General features: G+C 39.4%; 1 protein-coding gene across 3 annotated transcripts; it reads right to left on the bottom strand.

Moving 5' to 3' along the window:
• Positions 1-22,126, bottom strand: LOC129366913 (synaptogyrin-1-like). Of its 3 annotated transcripts, XM_055041012.1 has the most exons (5): positions 21,646-22,124; positions 7,679-7,916; positions 4,729-4,874; positions 2,124-2,348; positions 1-425 (listed from the first exon to the last, which is right to left on the bottom strand). In XM_055041012.1, the coding sequence occupies exons 1-4, from the start codon at positions 21,745-21,747 to the stop codon at positions 2,133-2,135; spliced, it is 702 nt and encodes a 233-aa protein (XP_054896987.1). In that variant the 5' UTR covers positions 21,748-22,124; the 3' UTR covers positions 1-425; positions 2,124-2,132. The 3 variants fall into 3 exon arrangements, with proteins under 3 accessions (XP_054896987.1, XP_054896986.1, XP_054896988.1); XM_055041011.1 differs by having other exon boundaries at positions 1-2,348; XM_055041013.1 differs by lacking the exon at positions 1-425 and having other exon boundaries at positions 2,256-3,962; positions 21,646-22,126.
• Between the last annotated feature and the right edge of the window lie 945 nt (positions 22,127-23,071).

Genomic DNA, 23,071 nt, shown 5'->3' with positions numbered 1-23,071 from the left:
TTATAAATAACTAGCGTAATGCCCTAAAATAAAGCAGAATCTCTCTGTCGACCACTGAATTATCTCTTTACACATATGTATATATTTATAGAGAGAGATAGGTGTACATTACTGTAGAAGAGAACAGAGAAATGTGTGTTCATAAACACTCAGGAGGCTCACGGCTGAATCCTGTTGTCGAAATAAAGTCGAGACGAAGAGTTCTTTTGATAGCGTCGACACCCGCGGCACGGATGACGCAGCATTGTTTCAACTAAAGCTCGGTTTTCGTTCTCCCGTTTTTGTGCCCTCTGAGACCAAAGCCGCAGAAAACTTGACGAGATGAACTTTGGTGGAAAAAGGTCAGGAGAGAAAAGTGTGTGATTGGGACGTCTGGCGTACACGTGTGTCGCCTATGATGGTTGCATTTTGCTTGGCAGTCAGCACTGAGGCAACAATTAAAAAAAAAAAAAAAAAAAAAAAACAGAAAAAAAAATCTGTCTCACATACAAGTATCAAGGAAACAAAACATTGCAATACACACGCATACACACACATAAATACACTGTTATGAGATACCAGATATGCTTTATCCTGTGTTAAACCGTGTATCTCATTAAAAATCAATCCACTCTTAACTTATTACCCGCTCTGGATGTGGGAGTTTTCATAGATGACTGATTTGTGTTACTGAGCTGACCGAGAGGAAAACAATGTGATCAGAAGTATTGATTTCGCCAAAAGGTGATGATTTCCCCATGACCACACAATCTCCTTATAGTTCCCTCCATTTCCAAACCATTTTTATCCAATTAGCTCTTGTATTTCGAAAAATTTTCCCATGCCTGTTCAAAGTGTAAACCACGACCGCAGGACCGTCTCATCCATGGGAACCCCTGGTAAAAAATGTTAAAAAGCCCTGAAATAAATACATATTTTTTTAAAGTACAAAATGAAGGGGGAGGGAAGGAAGGGAGGTTGCTTTTTATGGGTATAGCTATTTAGAGGAAAAATTTTAATTCCTTCAATTCTTTTTATATATGTACAAAATTACCAGGACCACCCTTATTTGGACCCAACCCTTTCCTTTGGTCATGTTATACTTAATTTCTTCAGTTGGTGATAACACCCAAGGGAACTTTAAGTTAGGAATACACTACTTCCTGTTTCAGGAAGTGGCATTGTTGCTTAGGGTCTCCAGCCAGCAGGGGTCCCCCAAGAGCCACTCCAATTCTCAGTTTGTTTTTCACAATTTGTTTTTTGTTGTTGTCTGTAGTTTAATTCATTAAAGAGCTGAGAAAAAATTGTAAAATGACACTGTTGCTTCTAAAATACTAGTTCTAAATAATCGTATCAGTCATAATAATATAAGCAAAAAAGCTAAGACCTTTAAATGTAAAGTATACTGCGGTGAAGCTGAAGAAATGTAAATTTTTCATAGTTTCACGGTCACACATCAATGCTGAGGAGTTAGTCTAATAATTTCTGCTTCTCTTTTCTCTCACTTTCATTACCTCGCCACTATTTGCAAACAAGTAATTAACAGGGTTGTGAACCCTGTTAATTAGGTAAGAAACAGTCCTCTAGGGTTGCCAATAGAGGAATGCAACAAAAACAATTGCATGTTGGAGTTAATGATCATTTATTTTAAGGCTTTTTAAAGCATCTTGATCAGGGGCGCTAATACCTGTTAACATATTCAAGAGATAAATCCAAACACGGAGAGAGCTTCAAGCAACACAAGAAAGTCAGAAAAAGTAATAATTGGTACAAACTGTTCCTCTGATTGGTGTGTCATACTTTCTGCCATTGGTAGAAATTTTCTATAAATCTCCACAAATTTTCTACCAACGTAGAGAATATGATCCTCTCACACTATTAATTGTGTGAGACAGTTTGTTACAGATCATAACCCGCAAGTCTGAGTTACCATGTCAACTTTCAGCCGTCGTGTCAAACGGCGGTTTAAAACAGCCCATCAGAACTGCATGAACTCCAATTATTAGAGACCCGTAACTAGGGTTGGGATGAGGCAGTGGTTTTCAGTGACAGAAAACAAAAAAAATATTCATTCAAATTAGATTTTTTTTTGTTTGCTTTGTTTGTTTGGGCAACAACATCTCAATCCCAAAGCGCATCCGAACCTCGACGTCTCAGTAGTCTTGGCGCTGGTAGCCCCCGGAGCCGTCGAAGGCCCCGTCGCTGTTGGCCTGGCCGCCTCCGCCGCCTGGGCTCTCCAAGTCGTCCCCTCCGAAGGACGTGTAGGGCGCTCCGGCTGCATCCTGGCTGGGGTCGGTGTATTCGTGGGAGAAGAGGGCGGAGTCGGCCCCCAGCTTGTATCTCTGGAAGGCGAGGAACGACTGGCCCGCCTTTGGGGAAAACGGACGATGGAGATAGATGGAAGATGGAAGAGCAAGCAAGGGTAGCAAGGAGCGCGATCGAACGGCGAGGAAACAAGAGATCGAAGCAGTGGTGTTACAGTGAAGCATTTGGAAGAGAAGAGAAAAAGAGCGGGGGGGGGAAACATCGATTAGTTTGCCGGAAACCTTGGGAAGCCATTTAGTCAGTCAAAGCAGGTGACATCTAGTTGAGCTCGTCGTTAGTTGCGTTTCCTTTGCGGAAGTACGTAAAAGTTTGTCAAAATCCAGCTAATGTTAAAAAAAGAGACAATATTGCATTGTGTTTTTTTAATTAACATAATTAAAATCACATGGGTTTAAGCGTGAAGCTGTTGAAAAACATGCCGCGCCATCATCCTGCTACCACTTCCTGTCGTCTTCTTCATATTTTCCGCCTATAGTTACAACCAAAAAACTCAAGTTTTTCTCAAAATTGTGAGTGAATTTATTCATTTATCTTCATAATTCCGATTCGCACAATCATACGGGCAATGTAAACACAGCTAGGGAGACACAAAACCTCAACTCTACTTCGGTCTACGTTCTTCATGGAAACAAGAAGTGGGTCTGTGTGTTGCTAACGCAAAACAATCCATATACATCTAATAAATATCCAGTGAAAGTCTTGTTGCCTGTTTTAGATTTTTCTCTCAAAACTGCTGGTAACATCGCATCCATGAACCTCCATGAAATAGCAAAACAAATACTGGACATGCAAACTGCCTAAAGACTTCCTAAGTTGCTAGTATTCATAATGTTTAAAATTTTCACACGAAAACTGCAAAACAGGTGACCCAACTTAAATAAACTCAATTAATTTGTTGCAAGTCCTCAAAGTTCATCCAACTGAATATTGTGTTTATACAGTCATCATGTTAAACAAATGTAAATAAGATAGGTTTGGCCAACTTAATTCAGCACAGAATTTCCTTCTCTTTTTTCAGTGGACATACTTAGATGTCTTTCATACATAATTTTGAGATTTCACAATGAAAATAAAGCCTCAAAGCTAAGAAAAAAAAAAATAGGAGCTTAAAAATAGAGATCTATAGCTTTGCCTGAGGGGAGCTAAACACACCAAAGCCTCCTTGATCAATAAATCATATCCTGTTGCTTATTCAACCCTGAAGTACCGCAAATGAAAGCTTAAGGTAATCCACCGACTTCCTAAACCGCTTAACGCCTCTGTCGAAAACCGGAGAGACGGAGCCGGATATCTTTTATTTTGTCTTTGATTAAAAGACAAGATGTTACTGTGTATTAATAGCGTCAAGAAACTAACAATCTTCATCATTTTGAACCACGAGCTCAACAGTCACACATGCAGGTTTGTCGCGTCAGTTGCTAGAATTGTTATTAAAACGTGGCCAAGTCAGGATTCACGATTCCCACACATTCACTTCCTCTAAAGACGTTCGGCCACTACAGCATAACAGGGGTGTGTGTGTGAGCAGCTGCAGAGGCATAGGAGGCAGAACAGAGTCAGACAAAAGGTTGATGTGGCTCAGGGGGGAACAGCTTGGTGTACTCCTCTTCAAACGACACGTTCTTTAATTTCTCCATGGAGAAGAGAGTCTGAGCACCCTGTTGGAGAGACAGCCGCACTCTGGTGAGGTCATTCATGTTCACATTTATGACGGACGTCTGGGTGACACGAATCAAAACGAGCGGAGGCCAATGGCTAACCACGACGTGGCAAGGATGGGTGAAATGTTTTCAAATAAACTCTTGTTCTGTTGCAGCATCTTAATTTCAAACTGGAAAAAAACAACAACTTTTAATTTGAGATTATTTTCAACTAAATGTGTTAGGAAATAATTGTTTTCGACACAGCCGCCAGTTTCAAACGTATTGGTAACTTTCACAGTCACCATGAAACAAATGTAACAAATGTAAAGTTTTTTTCTGCTTTCTTTTAAGATTTAGTTACATGAATTAAATCTCTCACTCAGAAAATAATTTTTATATTTTCCTATTGGAAAAACAAGCAGGCTTTCGCAGGGTGTCAGAATTCACAGGCCTGTTGAAGAAGGCCTCTGCCCTCATGTCTTCTTCAGGGGTTTTTGTGTTGTTTCTTTCTGGCACAGCGCCACCACAGGCGGAGGGAGAGAACAGGTTTTTCAAATGTTGCAATCAAACTGAGTCCAGCTGACCGCCAGGTGTAAAAACATCGTCAAGTCGATTCAAGTAAATGTGAGAAATACTCTCATATTAAGCGCTGGATTTTTCTAAGCTTCCCCGTGTAATATCATGCTTTCACCAATGTGTTTGGTGTTCAGGTGCTCTGTGGCTGCACATGCCTCCATGTCCTACAATCTGTGGACCGACAGGAGCAAAACGAAGCTCTTACCCAGGTGAAGATTGAGAAAAAGGAGAAGGTGATGGCCGCCCGAGCAGCGTCGCCTCCCTCTCTCAAGGGGTTGTCCTCTTGCTTGGTCACCTGCCACTGATTGGCCAAGAAGCAAAAACCCACAAACCACATGAAAGACCAAAACGCTGTAAGGACGAGAAAACAGAGACAAACAGAGTAGAGTTCAAACCCTGACCCGAAGTGTTGACTGGATCTTTCCCATCATCATTAACTTGTTTGGTTCATGCACCAAATGCCACAAATCTCTGAGACTGAATCCAGGGGTTTCCGCTGGTCTCACCAATTCATATTTAAGCTTTTTCAAGGCCATTATGAGTGAAATTTAAATATCAAAACAGAAATATATGAAAGAAAATGTCATATTTTATGTAGTAGTAACAGGAAGCTTTTTGGCAGTCCTACAAACTGGCGATAAATTTACACTTACCCATGATAGAGGCCAAAAAAGCTACCTGCTTAGCTAGTTAGAAGCTAGTTAGCGGTAGCCTCAACCTCCTCAAGTCACAGAACGTAATGAGGTTGTCTGTGCATCATTGTGCAAGAAAAATAAATAAAACTACACAAAATAAACAAGACAAAACATAAGACCAGTGATTAAGACCACCTGCATTTTCTTCTTATGAATTTAAATCATTTTAAGGTCTTAATTTTGGATACACAGATTTAAGTCTGTTGAAGACGTTTTTAAGAACGTGTGGACACCCTGGAAATCAATCTGTCGAACAAAATATTTAATCAAGGGTTGACCAATAATTTCATTCATGTGGTGCTTCTTTGTTTTTGTTTTGTAAACAACCGTCCAGAAAACAACAACAAAACATACAGTAAGTCACCCTTTCTACAAAATGCTGGTAGAAAACTTCACTTAGATAAAATAAAAGCAAGAAGTATGATAAATAAAAAGACAAATGCCACATCATGAAGATATTAGATTCTGTTCATAACTTTTAATATCATGAAGATATTAGATTCTGTTCAGTAGTTACATAAGATCAAATTAAGTGATTAAATGAAATTGACAAGTCATTTTTGTATTGTTTTGTTTCATTCTGTCTGTATGACTTTGATGAACCTACAAACAAAAAATACCAAAATATGAAACAACCAAACAGATACTCACATCTACAATCATCTAAAAATAAGATGACATAAAATTTTAATACAAAGCTGCATAAAATAAAATATAATAACAGACAACTACACCAGTGCCTGTTTGTTTATTTGAGGTTGTCTTTCTTTCTTTTCAAATACTTCACTTTTTTATATGGACTAAACTTAAATAGACTAACTTATGAAGCTTTTTTTTACAAAAAAAAAGAAAAAAAGAAAAAGGAAAGAAAAGTTCACACTACTTGTTTGAAATGAACGTGAAACCACAAGTTGCGAAGTCATGTTCACTTGACGTTTTTTATGAAACAGACTGTTTTGCTTCACAGTGCGCTCAAACAAACGGAAGATTTCACAAATCTGAAATTGTGTTTTCTATAAAAATAAAAAAGCAGACATGTCAGAAACGTCTGATCAGATTTCCAGCAGTTCTTTGGCTTGACTAATTTGCCAACTTTCATGTAAATATATGGTGACAAAGAGAAAGAGAGAGAGTCCGTGTGTGTGTGTGTGTGTGTTTGTGTGTGTGTGTGTGTGTGTGTGTGTGTGTGTGTGTGTGTGTGTGTGTGTGTGTGTGTGTGTGTGTGTGTGCACAGGAAAAAAAAGAAAAGAAGCAAAAGCCAGCATTGTCTGTGACAGGAACTACCTCATTAAAAAGCGTCTGTGCTTGACAATCTTGTCAGGTTCGGGGCAGAAGCAGTGCAGCAGGGAGGCAGACTGTCTGACACAGTGAAGCTCATCGCAGAGACTTGTTAGCACCAGAGGAGAAGCTGTCTGCTTAACCACCGCTTTCCCCCTCCTCTGTGATCACACTTTAAAAACAAACGCTGCGCCAAAGACGCTCGCCGCTGTCAAATAACGCGTTACTATGCTGATCAGCAAGAAACACGCAGAGAGGAAACAAGTTTTTTTAATCGAAATAAAAATGCAAACACAAAGGTAATCAAAAGAAGACGCCTAATTTGAATGTTTTTTTTATTTATTTTTTTGCAGAAGTTCAAGGATAAGCAAATAAGTAAATAAAATGTAAAAAAGAGTACTGAAAAAATGTTTTGGTGTAGTACATGTCTACTTATGTAAATAGAGTGCCTTCATCTTTTTGTCACAGTTTGTCACATTACGACAATGAACTTTAACAAATTTGATCTTTTGTCGCAATAGAACAATACCAAGTAATGCATGATTGAGGAAAATTTGGTTTACTCTTATGTTTGTATGACGATAGTTATAAGTAAAACATATTTTATTTTTCTTACTATAACAGAGCTATGAAATATGTGAAAAAACACGATTAAACAAACAAACAAAAAAAAGTTATTTAGCCATTTTTTTATTTTCTGTTTTTCTCACATTTAGTCACAAATCCTGATAAATTTTTTTGATTTTTTTCCCAACAGGCCAAAAGCAAGTGTTGCATAACAGAGAAGCAGAAGGGAAATTAGATTTGTTTTTATTATTTTTGTATTAAAATACTAAATAATAAAATGTATTGTATTAATACTTACGTAACTTCCAGAGACTCACATATTTACCTGTTATTCTTTGGTTAGTTCCTATTAAGGAATCTTTTAAGCTTTAACACAGACTCTAAATTCAATTTTGGTCTGGACTTTGAGTCAGCCATTTAAAAAAAAAAAAAAAAAGAGCATACTTTAATCTCTGGCTGTATGTTTCGGGTTTTCTGAAAAGCATTGCCCTGTATTTAGCACCATCCATGTTCCCATTAGGTCTGGGACTGCAACATGACAAAATGGAGGCTATAACTTCTCTACCAAAAGACATGATGTTGGGAAGAAGACGAGAAGAAGTAGTGCAGCTTCACCTGAGATTCCGATGTCAGCCAGCACTGCCTTCTTCCGGTCTTTCACGCTGCTGATCTGAGGAAAGTAGACGTCCAGAGCCAGGAAGGCGACGCAGCAGAGGAAGGCCATGGAGCCCATGAACACGCCGTAGTTGCAGGCGTTCTGGTTGCGGTTGAAGATGCAGAACTCCTCCACCTCGTCGGGCCGGTTGATGTAGCCCTCATTGGCGATGCATCCGAAGATCACGATGGAGAAGAGCTGAAGAGGAAGAGACGAGAAAAGCTATCAGGGAAATATGGAGACAAAAACCAAGACTGCAGAGAGAGAAAAAAGAGAGAATTAAAATGATCTACGAGCAGGAAGCCAGAGGTCAGAATTAAAAGCACTTAAAAACTTGGACCTAAAATTATAAGGACTAGTACTTTATGCACTGTTTAGAATCATTACGCATAAAAATAGTTTTAGATTTAAAAAAAAAAATCAGTTTTTACACAATTTCTACATTTGATTTCTGCAGCAAAATAAAACAATTTGGGGAAAAAATTACATATATATTTTTTTAGTTTAGTCCTGATTCATCATTTGGTTCCAAACTATCTGCTGGAAAAGTAAATAAGTAAATAACAAGTGGCACTTTGTGATCCACTTCATATGACGGTACTGTTTTGAATGGAGCATCTTGGAACTAAAACTTGAATCAAATTGTCTTGGGATGAACTGTATGAAGAGAGCAGTCAGACCTTTTGGACACATCCAGATTGTATAATTTAAAACTATTTGTCTTTTATTAATTTTGTAGTAAACTTGCTAAAAATTGCTATTTTCAGCAAGTTCAACGATTTATACACATTTTAAATGCAGGTAACAAAACGTTAAGCTGGATAAACAAAGCACTCCTGCCGTTGTCTGTAAGGCTGCCAGTGCATTTCCAATGATAAAGAGCATCCCTCTCTGTGTCTGCTCCATCAATTTGGCAGTAGTCTGAGGCTAAGTGCATTGGAGAAAAAAACAACAAAACAGCAATTACAGATGTATTTTCTGATGATTTTTCCCCCCTCTTTGCTCCTAAAAAGCTAATAAAAGGAGAACATTTCTCCCATAACTCCTCCTGCATCTTTTTTTTCTCGCCTCTCTCTCTCTTTTTTTGTTTTCCATTTTCCAAAAGGACAGATGATACAACAGGCTACAAAATGGAGTCAATACCAAGAGCAGGTTACTAAGATACCATCTAGTAGCCCCCTCTCTGCTCACCTCCACTGCGCAGCGTTGCTTGTCAATATGAGACCACACATACATGCAAACAGGATCACACAACCCAGCTTCGTTTCTTACGTCATTTTATTTTATTTTGTTTATTTTTGGCAGTCAGGCTCATACTCCTGTTGATAAAAGCAGATCAGACAAACTCCATCCAGCTGTCAGATTCTCAGAGCAAACCTCCCTGGCGCTCCAGGCGTCCGGAAAAAGAGAATGTCTGTGGACTTTCCTGAGATGAGCGATGGACTCGTGAAAGCGACCGGGAGAGTGAAGCAGAGGCAGAAGGTCGGAAGTGAACCTCGAGGCTGGCGAGTGGCTCCGTTTATTCAGCTGGTGTGTCGGTGTTTGAGTCGAGAATGACAGCAAAACAAAAGGAGAAACAATATAAAAAAATAAAAAAAAACATACACACACAAAACCCTCATTTCAGCACAGACACCGAGAGCTCATCATCTCATAAGCTCCAAGCTGAACATACGGTTTGAATGGGTACGCAGACAAACGGTTCATTATTAATTCATCCTGAGGCATGACTGGCTTTTATTCTGTTATTAAACGGGACTTGGGCTGAGAGAGAGACGCACGGGTTCCATAAAGCACTTCATTTCTAGAAAAAAAGCATCAAAGTGACGTCAGTGTGGCTCATTATGACGTTTCACATCTACTCAGTGTTTGAGGACGAACTGCAACGTGAAGTGTGTCGATATTTCTAAGGTGAAACACAAAGGATGCACCAACGTGAAAATTTGGGCTGATGTTGATATCCGATATTAATACTGCTGTTATGGCCGATAACCAATGTTTATTGAAAATATATGTATGTATGCATCATATGTGTATATTCCTCTACATTTTCACATCATGTAAAAGCAACCACATTGTCTACTTTGCACCCCAACGACCCTGTGTTTCATCACTATCACTGTCACATGACTCAGGACGCACCAATATGAAAATTAAGACAATATTCGATATTAATATTGCTGCCATGGCCGATAACTGATATTTACAAATATCGTACGTCTATATTCTCAAAATTGTTTCATCTGTTGTGTTTGGGTAAAGTGTTATTCTTGAAGTAGTTGCAGGTCATCTCAGAGCAATATAAATCAAAAATATACAGTTAGGGCCAGAAATATTTGGACAGTGACACAGGTTTTGTTATTTTAGCTGTTGACAAAAATATGTTCAGAAATACAATTTATATATAGTATGGGCTGAAAGTGCACACTCCCAGCTGCAATATGAGAGTTTCCACATCCAAATCGGAGAAAGGGTTTAGGAATCATAGCTCTGTAATGCAGAGCCTCCTCTTCAAGGGACCAAAAGTAATTGGACAATGGACTCCAAAGGCTGCAAGTAACTCAAAAGGCCTTTCCCTCGTTAACCTGTAATCAAGTAAGTAGTTAAAAGGTCTGGGGTTGTTTCCAGGTGTGTGGTTTTGCATTTGGAAGCTGTTGCTGTGACCAGACAACATGCGGTCAAAGGAGCTCTCAATTGACGTGAAGCAGAACATCCTGAGGCTGAAAAAAAGGAAAAAATCCATCAGAGAGATAGCAGACATGCTTGGAGTAGCAAAATCAACAGTCGGGTACATTCTGAGGAAAAAGGAATTGACTGGTGAGCTTGGGAACTCAAAAAGGCCTGGGCGTCCACGGAAGACAACAGTGGTGGATGATCGCCGCATACTTTCTTTGGTGAAGAAGAACCCGTTCACAACATCAACTGAGGTCCAGAACACTCTCAGAGAAGTAGGTGTATCTGTCTCTAAGTCAACAGTAAAGAGAAGACTCCATGAAAGCAAATACAAAGGGTTCACATGTAGATGCAAACCATTCATCAATTCCAAAAATAGACAGGCCAGAGTTAAATTTGCCCAAAAACACCTCAAGAAGCCAGCCCAGTTCTGGAAAAGTATTCTATGGATAGATGAGACAAATATCAATCTGTACCAGAATGATGTGAAGAAAAAAGTTTGGAGTAGAAAGGGAACGGAACATGATCCAAGGCACACCACATCCTCTGTAAAACATGGTGGAGGCAACGTGATGGCATGGGCATGCATGGCTTTCAATGGCACTGGGTCACTTGTGTTTATTGATGACATAACAGCAGACAAGAGTAGCCGGCTGAATTCTGAAGTGTACCGGGATATACTGTCAGCCCAGATTCAGCCAAATGCTGCAAAGTTGATCGGACGGCGCTTCACAGTACAGATGGATAATGACCCCAAGCATACAGCCAAAGCTACCCAGGAGTTCATGAGAGCAAAAGGGAATATTCTGCAATGGCCAAGTCAATCACCAGATCTTAACCCAATTGAGCATGCATTTCACTTGCTCAAATCCAGACTTCAGACGGAAAGACCCAGTAACAAGCAAGACCTGAAGGCTGCGGCTGTAAAGGCCTGGCAAAGCATTAAGAAGGAGGAAACCCAGCGTTTGGTGATGTCCATGGGTTCCAGACTTAAGGCAGTGATTGCCTCCAAAGGATTCGCAACAAAATATTGAGAAAAAACTTTTTTGTTTGGGTTATGTTTATATGTCCAATTACTTTTGAGCTCCTAAAATGTGGAGTGTTTGTAAACAAATGTGTACAATTCCTACATTTTCTATCACATATTTTTGTTCAACCCTTTAAATTAAACGTTACAATCTGCACTTGAATTCTGTTGTAGAGGTTTCATTTCAAATCCAATGCGGTGGCATGCAGAGCCCAACTCACAAATATTGTGTTACTGTCCAAATATTTCTGGCCCTAACTGTAAGTTACCCTGCAAAGAAAATCTGAACATAGTAGTGACTTTTAATCGTTTAAAGGAGTCATTTAGAAAGAAGATTCTGAATAAAGGTAAAAATGACATAAAGCTGCACTATGTTCACATGAATAACTCGAGCTGACACTGTGTGCTCTGAATTTAACATGATAAATGATAACTGAGTGAAGGATTTCTTTCAGGATTGATGCTGATAATAAAGCAGGTAACAATACTAATTAACTAAGCAGTAAAACAAAAAACACAAAAACGTTAATTAGAGTATAGTGTTGAGCTGAGTCAAGGCGCACAATGCAGTTGAAACCAGAAGTTTACATACAATTAATAAGGAGACGAAAATCTCTAAAAATGTTCTTGCAATATTTCATGGCATTTAATATAAATAATTGCCAAATATAAATAATTTTGGTCATTCTAATTGGCCAAAAACAGGAGAAGTTTGGCCTGATTTAACATCAGAGTGAAAGGAAAAGATGTGTATGTCTTTTTTTTATTCCGTGTACATAAATATCTGGTTTCAACTGTAGGCACTAGAAACGGCTCGTTATTTTTTGGTCATAAACAACATGGCTGTTTTCATTCCTAAACGTTACGTGACAATACTTCTGACCATTTGCCTTAAAAATGTCACTTCTAGGAATGCTTGGCGTGTAACTCAATTGACTATATGCTTCATAACACAGAGAGATTTCTGACTGAAATCTATCAGCAACCGATGAATTAATCACCAAACAGTTCACAATCACATGTGCTCCAGTTTCACTGAAGAAAGACGGAATATATTTCCAATAATTTCAGTGCAATTGGACATTGGGGACTGGAAGAGTTAGTCAGTGAGGACGTTTCCCTCCGCGTCTCCATCGCTGTTCGGAGGATGAAACTGACACCTGACTCCCCCCACATCTCCATAATGTCTTTTTCATCAGGGACGGAGAGGATGAAGAGCTTGCTGGAAAGAATGCAGGGATTGTGGAGGCAGAAGGGGTACGGAGGTGGTGCTATTTTTAGCACGCCTGCATCACGGCTCCGTCCTTCCCCCACTCGGTTTCCTCCCATCGCCCCTTGCTGCGGGCCTCGCCTCTGCCCACCAGCGTTCTTGAAAGGAATGAGTGCGCCTCATCACACAGCAGACTTTGTGCAGCTGAATTGCAGCGTCCACTGCTTCACTCAGGAAACACAAAGTCACAAGCACTAACAGATCCCCCTCGTCCCCTCCCACGTTATTCAGGACGTCACATGATGTTGGAGGGATCGGAGAAAACGCAAGGAAATAGTCCGTTTATGAAGGCAATTTGAAGACGTCAACCTCAGACGTCGCTAACTGTACCACTAGCTTGTTTGCTTGCTAGCTAGCGTGCTATAATATATATTTTTGAGATATTTTGGCTCTATTTGGACAAATGTATTCAAAGTATAAAGCTAATTAATATAATTAACTCACTAAACATAATGGTGCTGATGAGAAACTTAAGATTCGACAAAGAGGTAAAGTGGCTTTGTGTTCCATGAAAGCAGGAACTTTTCATTCATGCTAATGCAAAGGTGACCTGCTATCGGACGCTAATGCTTGCAAGTAAAAATCACTAAGTCTAAAAACGCTTGAGCAATGTTTTGGGGGAAAAAATGATTGGAAAACTATAGATTTTTCAACAGTAACTTCACTTTCCCCCCCATGTGGAATTAAGGATGAACTTAGAGGATTTAGAATTTTCAAAATGGTGACCCGCTAGTTAGCGTAGCCCCTGACCCCGAGAGCAGTGTGTGTTTTTGTTAGGTTTTACAGCATGGGATGTAACGGGGAGCTTGCTATGGAGCAGTTCAAACAATAAAGATGCACACGACGGCTTTGATTGAAGACAGAGGCTGGACCGCGGATGCAATAAGCCGAGACTGGCCTAAAGCTGACCTGTATAAAGCAATTAAACCACATCTTTTTCCTGCTAATGTTCCTCCGCTGGACAACAAGATAGACTACAGCTTTAGTAAACAAACATGGAGTTCATCCACATCTCTCCTGGCGGATTCACTGTAGGAATGCTCATGTGTGCAACCTCTCTTCAGAGAGCAAAGGTTGCAATAAAACAGTTGGTTATTGCAGCTGATTTTGTAAAGAGAGCTGTGTTTTTGAGGTAAGTGACACGTGGTTCAGCTAAATGTCTTTTCTTTTATTTGCTGTGGTTGTCATTCACTCACACGGGTCGCTGGAAAGGGTCAGACGTGGACAATAACCACACAAAGCGAAATTTGTTGTCTGCGTTAAACACGGCCCCGATGTGAGACAGGATCGTCTCTGCAGGAATCACAACAAATGTGGCATCCAAACTGGAAGCAAGCATCAAAACTTGATTTGTCCGCAACTTTCTCCTTTCGTCTTGTCTCCTTAACAAGAACATTTAACAAGAAAGTGCACTTTTGTTTTACTCATATATATGCAGAATAGAAAACAGTGTTGTTTAAAACTCTGAGATTTTAAAGTCGTCTTTTATATGAAAACCCTTACAACGCGGCTGATTGGGATCACATGAGTGGATCAACTAATGCCCTTTGTGTCACTTTCTGCTTCGCCACAATTCCCTCATCTAACGAAACTGATTCAGGATTCGGTCACAAGACTGATATGAAAACAGAGCAAAAAATCATCAATTAGACACAAAGACTATTTTGATATCACATTATCTCATTACTGTTTTAGTTCACACAGTGACAGTGGCTGCAAAAGTTAAAAAGTTGATCAAAAAAATAAAATAAAATTGACAAATGATGACAACTTAAAACCAAATCAAAGAAGCTCAAATATATGTTTTGTGGTTTCTGAGATGAGATGCTGAAGAAGTTAGTCAGTTCTCTTATCGAGGACAATCAGACCTGGAGGGCAACGGTGACACGCTTTAGTTTTTCGGCTAGTCCCTTGAGTAATTCCTCCAGGAGATAAGCTTATCACAAGGGACTCCCTGCTCTCTACATTCCTTCAATTTCCTAATTCTTACTTTTTCTACCTGCTCCATTAACACATCCATGAGACCAGATAACGATTGATTTATGCAAAGTCCAAGCCTCCTGCAAGCAGTTGTTTCTCAATAGCCGATGCTGCAGACCCTCTGTGGCTGGTTTTTAACCAGGCCAGCTGGTTTTCAGGAGTTGGGCTCGTCCCTTAAAGCCATCGAAACAAACCCCTCATGAATCAGGCATACAAGGATACAAATTGGACAATTCCATGCCCCTAACTTTGTAGAAACAGTTTTGGATTAGTCCCTTCCAAACATAAATGTCCTTTCTTGGACATTTATGTTTGAGTTTGGTCTGGAGGAACTTGACTGGCCTAAACCGAGTCCTGTCCTCAACCTGACAGAACACATTTGGCATGAATTAGTGTGGAGTCTACGATCCAGGCCTCTTTGCCCAACAACAATGTCTCACCTTACAAATGCTGACCTTACAAGAGCGTTCCTCTTTTGAAATTGAAGGTTTTTTAGTGGCCTGCATTCAACAGTCGCTTGACAGGAAGAAGGGCAGAGAGAAAGAAGCAGGAAGACATGCAGCAAATGGTTCCAATTAGGAATCAAATCGGCTGATCTACCACTGCGCCATGTGTTACCGCTGAATGGTTAGCTCTTCCCATAAACACTCTCTGAACCTTGTAGGAGTAACGAATGGGCACAAGGGCAGAGGATTTACTGAGGTATAATGTCAAGATTTTCACTTCCACTTTCAACTGCTTTGCTGCTCAGCAAGGGTGTAAAAAAATAAATCACATTCTTCACTTTGTTAGTGAAGGTTAAGTATGGCTCTAAGTGTGTGACTGTCTTTCTGTGTAGTTGGAAAGTGGATCCCGCCCTGATCTGTAGGCAGAGCACAAGGCTTTAGGAGGTGAAGAACAAGCATGCGGGCTTCTGATCTTGTGACCACTGGAGGGTCACATGCTTATTCCACTTAAAGGATGCTGAGACTGTCCATCCATGCATGTCTGGACATGCTCGTGAATCTGTGTCCATGCATGCGACTTTCTTTTTCCACTGCTCCTTGTTTTTGACTACATTTCTGTGTGAGATTTCTTTTTTGTTTTTCTTTTACAGATGAACTGATTTATAAATATAAAAGTCAGAACAGCCCAGTTTGTCATGAGTGATTTAAGTTAACGCTGCAATGGATCGAGGAGCCTTGAGATACATCACACAGTCAAGACAATTGACAAAAAATTAGGCCAATATAATCATGGGACTGTGACAGAAACACATGATATTGTCAGTAATATTGCTTCTTATCTCAACGGTTCATCAAAATAGAAGTCTACCAATTTAATAAATTAATTCCCATTGGTTACATACGTAGGGCTCTGGACAAAATTGAACGAGCACTGAAAACGATCAGTTTCTCTGATTTTGCTTTTTATATGTTTATTTTTGAGTAAAATGAGCATTGTTCTTTTGTAAGAACAATGACAACATGTCTATGAAAGTCCAAGCAAACACTTAGTCAGAATAATAAAACATGCAATGCTTTCAGACTTCAAATAGTGCAAAGGAAACAAGTTGATATTCAATATCTGGTGGAATAACCAAGGTCAGTGCAGTGGGCTCTTTATTTTTTCCAGAGTTGTAGGTATGAAATGATTTGTACACATGTGCAAGTAAACTGGTGAAGCTGTCCCAAAACTGATATTATGCAATATATGTTTGAATATTTTCCATTTTAGAAACGTTTGAATAATTGTCCAATGTTTTCTTAACCCTGTTCTTGTCACGTTTCGGGGAAACAAAGACTCACAAGAAAAAAAAATCACACTTTTTTCCATTCACCAGCAGAACCAAGTCCCCCCCCCCCCAAAAAAAAAAGTAAAGATTTTTTATTTTATGGCACTAAATACAAAAAATACTGAGAAATTACATTAGTGGATTAGTTGGCTGATAAGAGTTTACATTCCCTGTATGTGCGTGAGTGTGTTTTGTGAAAAGAATCAGTGTTTACATGACCGGAGCGTTGTCCTGGGCTGGGGACACCTGCCACCGCCATGGCTGCTGCAGCAGCAGCTCGCGTAATGAGAGTGAGAGCGGCGGAGACAGGAGGCCTCGTCAAAATATAATTCAAGGAGAGCCGCCCGGTATCAAAGGGACGCAATGAGACAGGCACACGCATGACGGTCCCACCAGCTCACATGACCTCACATCCACTGCGTAGAGTCACTTTTCACACCACACATGGTGTCACACTGCACGCCTTACTTCTGATTCAACTTCATTGAATGAATGCTAGCGAAAGCGTAGCCTCTTTCTGGTCGGAAAAAAAAATCTGCGTTAAAAACAATGTTTTTTGTTGTTTTGTTTTTTTAGAAAGTCAGAGTGGTTAATCTTGGTTTTGCACAAAGCAGCTATTGTTTTCTGGTGAATGTGTTTAAAGCCGAATGGGGAGGGACACATCCAGACCGATGCCGAGGAACTTGTGCATCCCTTCTTGTTTGGCTTTGAATCTTGGCATCTCTAGTTTTTCACACAAACACGTAAGCCAGTCTTTAACTGTGGCGTAATCTATCAATTACTTCCACTTACAACTCTTCAGTGCATTTTAATCAGTCTACATTTGATAATAAGCATCCTATTCTTTGTTGTGTTTAATCTTTACGGAGCAAATGTTACATGGTAATTACTCAAGAGAGATAATACAGTGTTATCTGTGGAACAACTCCTTCTTTTTCTCCTTTTAGCTACTTGATTTAATCATTGCATGTTGCCTCCGCAGAACAAACATTTTTCAAAAAAAAAAATGCAATGCTGTAGTCCTCTGACTACTTCCTGTCATCATCTTTTTTTTTGTGGTTTGCCCCAGTAGCAACAACCGGTTATTGAAAAAGTGTTTCCATTGCAGATTTACTTCAATCAACCAACTTATTTCTGGAAGCACCAACATTTTTTTATTGGATAACTGAAGTTTTTTTTTTTTTTTTTTCAAAAATTGCCGCGTTTCTATTTTTGAAATGTCAAATCGAGCAACTACATGGCCAATGGAAGTGCAGGTTCTAAGGGTTCATTTTCAGAAAATACTACGCCAAGGCACACATCAATATAAACGCCACAACGCTTGCTTTCAAAACCGTGAAAAGAATCAGTGTTTCCCAGACTTTGAATGCCTCTGGAATGTATGTGATCATTTCTGGTTCAATCTCTAAATAACTCGGGCTGACGAAACCTGAGTTAGAATTTTCTACACTCAGACATTCTTTAAAACACAGTTTAAGATTAACAAAACCTTTCGTTCTGTGAAATCAACAAAAAGGGAGATTTAAAAGTGCGATTTTTAACAACCTAGGTGAGAACATTTTATGCTAATTCCATTCTTTACATTACATTTTATTTTGCTTTTTCAATCTCAGGAGCTGGATGTGTCTTTGCAGCTCAAACCATAACTATAACACACTAAATGAGATTCAGATTTATTGCTTTGCTGTCAGGTGCTAACAGATCCATGTCAAGCTAAGCCTGTCCAGCAACAGGCTTAGCAATGACAAACTGTAACTGTAATTGTGTATGTGTCTTTTGGGTAAAAGATGCATCTATGTTCACCACAAAAGCTGGTAATAACTAGCTCTGATTCCATATCAGAGGGTGCTATTAGGGTGCTATTGACACCGACCCGCTGAATTCCTAAATGTTCACACCAAACTGATTATTGCTGTGTTATTCCTGACTGATAGCTGAAATTATGCGGATGCCTGACTAGTAACAGCAGATCCAAGTGGGTATGTGTCCACCACGGTACAACCAAGCAACTGAAAGAGTGTCTGAATTCTGACTTGCTTCCAAATTGACGGTGTATGAGTGCACTCCTGGTTTAACGTGCTCCTGAGAAAATGTTCCATGCTGCCCAATTTTCCCTTTTAAAGTGTGACGTTTAAAATGCGCAGTTCAAAAAAGTGATTTAGAGTTTGCTAACTTGAAAGTTTATAAGGAAAACAAAAAGGGCTAGCATTGCTTTTATTTCTGCTTCATGTATGCTAAATGATTCAACAGCTGTATAGAAGTAAAACACAAAGTAAAGCTGAAAATAGCTTGTTAATATGTCAAATGCCTGTTTGGCTACCTAGCCTGCATTGTGCTGCTTTACACTTGACGTACTGTACGCAAACTATAGTTAAAACATAGCTAAATTTGGCTCTGAAGGACTGTAAGACATTCTAGATCATTTCTCTAAGCTTTAGATACAATAGTTGAAAATACCAAACACCAAACTTCCTGTGTATTTGTTTTTGAAAAAGCGAAGTTCAACGGTTGAAGCAGTCGCGCGCCGCATTTTGTGCTGCACTGAGTAAACACTAAATATAAAAATACTTTAAGCACAAAGCTAAGCTGAACATCCCATTCACATTCATAATGATTTGCTCGGCTGGCAGAATCTCAGGAACTCTGTTCAAAGCAACAAGACAAAAAAAGATGGGGGGATATCACCAGCGACAACAGCGGCGTTCTTTCAAAACACAGATCAAAGTCAAATCTGAGGCGAAAGTACGTTCTCTTTGCTCGCTAAGTCAGGTTGACAGTGTTTGGTTTGATCTTCATTTAAGGCTCCGATCGTAGCCTCTTTTCCATCTGTCACTATGCTCCCTGCTGCTCTGCTCTGCCGTGCATCACAACATGCCTCACACACGCCCACGCACGCTCATCATCACCTCCACAGTCAGCTCCCATGATGGCCAACAAGTGGGACACTGGCAGCCCCTCCGCCGCCATTCATGAACTACTCAGGTCGTCCCTGTTTGGTGTCCTCAGTCCAGGGACAGTCAAGCAGCAGACAGCAGACTGGGTATCAACTCAAAACAACCACAGCTCCGCCCGTCGCCATGGAGACGTGGCGTCGCTCCGGTGGCCCTTCGGCGGCGGTGCGTTTGATGACGGACCAAAGAGTGAGCCTGATTGAAAACATTTCATGGCCTGATTTAATGCGTTTCAATAACTACAAAATGTCTGACAAAATGATCAGCAGTTTCCATTTTGATAAGTCAAAACTTTGAACTCCACAGGAAATAAATGGAGATGGTTTTCATTAGAAAAATGGAATCTTATTTTTTTTCAAACAATTTTTTTATGTCAATAATGAATTCATTTAATAAATAAAATACTAAACAAATAATTGGAATATTGCACAGAAAGACTTTACAGTCACACTGGGTCAGTCTCCAACTAAAGTGTAAAACCTGCAATCGTTTATTGCAAATATAACAATATCCATTATTGTTATTCTTTATTGTAAGGATCCAGATTAGAGCAACTTGATGTGATAAATCAAAAATTTTAACAACTGATTTTTTGTTTTTTAATTATGTTACATTCCTACTAAACCAAAGATTTATTATTGTTCAATAAACAGTACCACTCTATCTTGTAGTTAGAAGACATGCTAGTTGAGCTGGGCAACATCATTCAAAAATTAAAAAAAATTTGAGTATTTCATTCAATGGCAAATCAGATATCTGATATTAAAGATTTTCTTTCCCTCTCTTTTTTCTTTTATAAAAATAAATTTCAAAAAACGATTGAAAAAAAATTGTTTAATAATTTGCCTCCATATCAATCATTCTGCTTTTTTTCCTTGCCTTCCTGTTATGAAGGATTTGTATGCCGCACCGCCACTACTCCAGCAGATTTGTATTTTTTTTATTATTAAGGGAATCAGTTTAAAAGTGCCTGAAACCACGTGCACGCCACACTTGTAAGATTTTGACCTGCAAACAGTCTTGAAGAGTTTGTCTCTTTTGGCTAACAGGAAGCAATAGAAGACAATGATTTGAATGAGCAAAACGTGGAACAGTTCACAGGACAAGTTTCTTTCCGAGGCCTTTTGAAGAGACGCGTTCTCAAAACGCGACACGAGTCGAGTCGCTCATAATCAGGTGCAAAGTTCTGACTGAAACATGGGATGTTCATACTGCCTACCTATAGCTACAGCTGAAAGCGTCACCCTGTGACTGGGGGAAATCAGGTCTGATTATGACATGCTTCAGCGGGTAACCCCATGACTTAGCCTCACATGATATTCCTGGGTAACAAGTTAATGGCATGAAGGCATGCAACTTTCATAAAGCTGAAAGATCTTACAAAACCAAGGCTGATGATAAGAAACTTCACGTCAAATGCACTGGAGATCTTACCGAAACATAAAGCAACTAGGAGAAGAACAACTTCAGAGTTTTTTTTTAAACTATTATTATTATTATTATTATTATTATTATTATTATTGTTATTTTTACCTGAAATGATACTAGAAAACATCAACGGCAGAAATTCATGAGCAATAAGATAAAGTCAGACTTTCATATAGTTAGGCAACTAAAGATATTTTTACTAAGAGGCTAAGAGGATGATCTCAGTCAAACCCCTTTTGTACAAAGCAAGGATTTCTTGAAATAATCAGGGTTTATTTATGGTGGAAAATAAACCCGTGTGGCACACATCATGATTAAGAGCAACTTACTGTGAGAAACGACCATTAAAACCTCGTTTCAAATGAAAAAGGATTGCTTTTGGCTGCTGACCTAAAGAGCGTCTTCAAAAGTTTCCCAAACTGTTGCCAGGCCTTTGGTTGGTTCTGCTCCTCTGTGGTTTTGACAATATGCAGCTATTGGAAAAACAGAAACTCTGAAAGCGGCTTTACTCGCTTCAAATGTGATCATATTAAATATTAACACCAAACCAGAAGTCCTGCACAATGGGATCATGCAGCAACGACAGGAAGAGATGTCAATTGCAGTCACTTGTCCTTGACACCAAAACGAACAAAAACAACGTATTTTTTTTTTTTTTAAATGGTGGCAAGGACATTATTTGTGTCTTTGATAAAAAATGTTTAAGATTTTTTTTTTTTTTTTTTTTAATGTTTCAGAACTACTCACCAGGGAAGGCCTTACACAAACTGCACAACCACAACAAATCCCACCGTTCACCTCTGTCAACCTGGAGTTTCTCTTACCCAAGACACGATGCGGAGCACGGTCTGAGGCTGCTGGAGGAAGGTGACCGGGTCGAAGGCTCCCCCGGCTTTCCCGGCTCCGTATGCCTGCATCCCCTCCATTGTCCTCCACCTCCTCTCTGGACAGCCGCCTCTCAGATGATCCCCGTCTCCTTCCCCGCTGTGTGACTGTGTGTTTTTTTCCAAAGGCACAAGGTAGGTGTGTGTGTGTGTGGAGAACCACCGGGTAGTCGACACGGAGGTAAAAAAAAAAAAAAAAAACACCCAAACCTGCTCCGGGTGGAGGCGAAAAAAAAAATAATAATGATAAAAAAAATAAATGTAAAAACAATTGAAAATGAAAAGCTCTCGAGCGCGCAATGTTCCCCTCCTTCGCTTATCTTCACTTTGTGTTTTTGTTTATTCCGGTTGGGAGCTTAGCTGTTTGGATGGAGGTGTGTGTTTCAGTGTTTTGATGATGCTGTATTGCCCCCCCTCACACCCTCGCCACATGAACGCGCTTCGTTCGTCACGCCTTGGAGCTGAATCTCGAAAGAATCGTGTTATTTCTACGGGAGCGCGCACCCCCGACTCCCCCCCGCCCCTCTCTACGTACGCACTGGCCCCGTGAGCAAGCAGAAACGTTTATAGGGCACCAGTATGGCAAGCCCATTTAACATAAATCCGGTTTTGCCGCCCTTACATTCCAGATATCTCAAATAGCTTTTATGAGTTGACGTTTTAGCGATTTAAGATCTTTAATTATATTTTGACTAGTCGAAATGACGTCAGATTTACCATTGAGTTGTATGGGGTCTTCAATTCAAGATATATCTACAATTAAATTATTGTAGATAATTTAATTATCTACAATAATTCAGGATATCTCGATTGTAGTTTTGACTAGTCATACTTCTAATTAAAGATATCTCTAATTAGTCCATAATTCAAGATATCTTAAATGTATCTTTGGATAGGAGAAATGTAGTTTTGACTAGTGGAAATTATAGATATCTTAAAAGTAAATAATGACTGGACAAAACTAAATTGGAGATATCTTGAGTTATAATTTTGACTGGTCAAAATGACATATCTTGAATTAGCATTTTGTCTAGTTAAAGCGTCTCTGATTTACGTGGCAATTTGAAAGAAACACGAAAAAAGAGGTTTGAAAATTCACCTCTTCATGTTGAAAATGGATTGACAATTTTAGCTTTTCAAAGCTATTTTTAAGTACATTTGGTTCGTCGGAAATGAATAAACAGGATTTTTTTTTTTTGGCAGATATCATTAGCAGTCTTATAGTTTATAAAGTTTTGCGTTCTTTGCATTTCCAACATTGCCGAGCTCTGTCTGATTTGTGGCATTTACTGACATTTTTGTGCAGGAAACATAAAATTCTGCAGGCAACTGTTTGGACAGCAAAAAGAGGCTTCTATGTCATTCT

This window comes from Poeciliopsis prolifica, unplaced genomic scaffold, assembly GCF_027474105.1.
Source record: "Poeciliopsis prolifica strain line A6 unplaced genomic scaffold, Auburn_PproV2 SCAFFOLD016, whole genome shotgun sequence".
Classification (NCBI taxonomy): Eukaryota; Metazoa; Chordata; class Actinopteri; order Cyprinodontiformes; family Poeciliidae; genus Poeciliopsis; species Poeciliopsis prolifica.
Note: the sequence above shows the minus strand (reverse complement) of the source record. Positions and strands in the feature narration are given on the sequence as shown.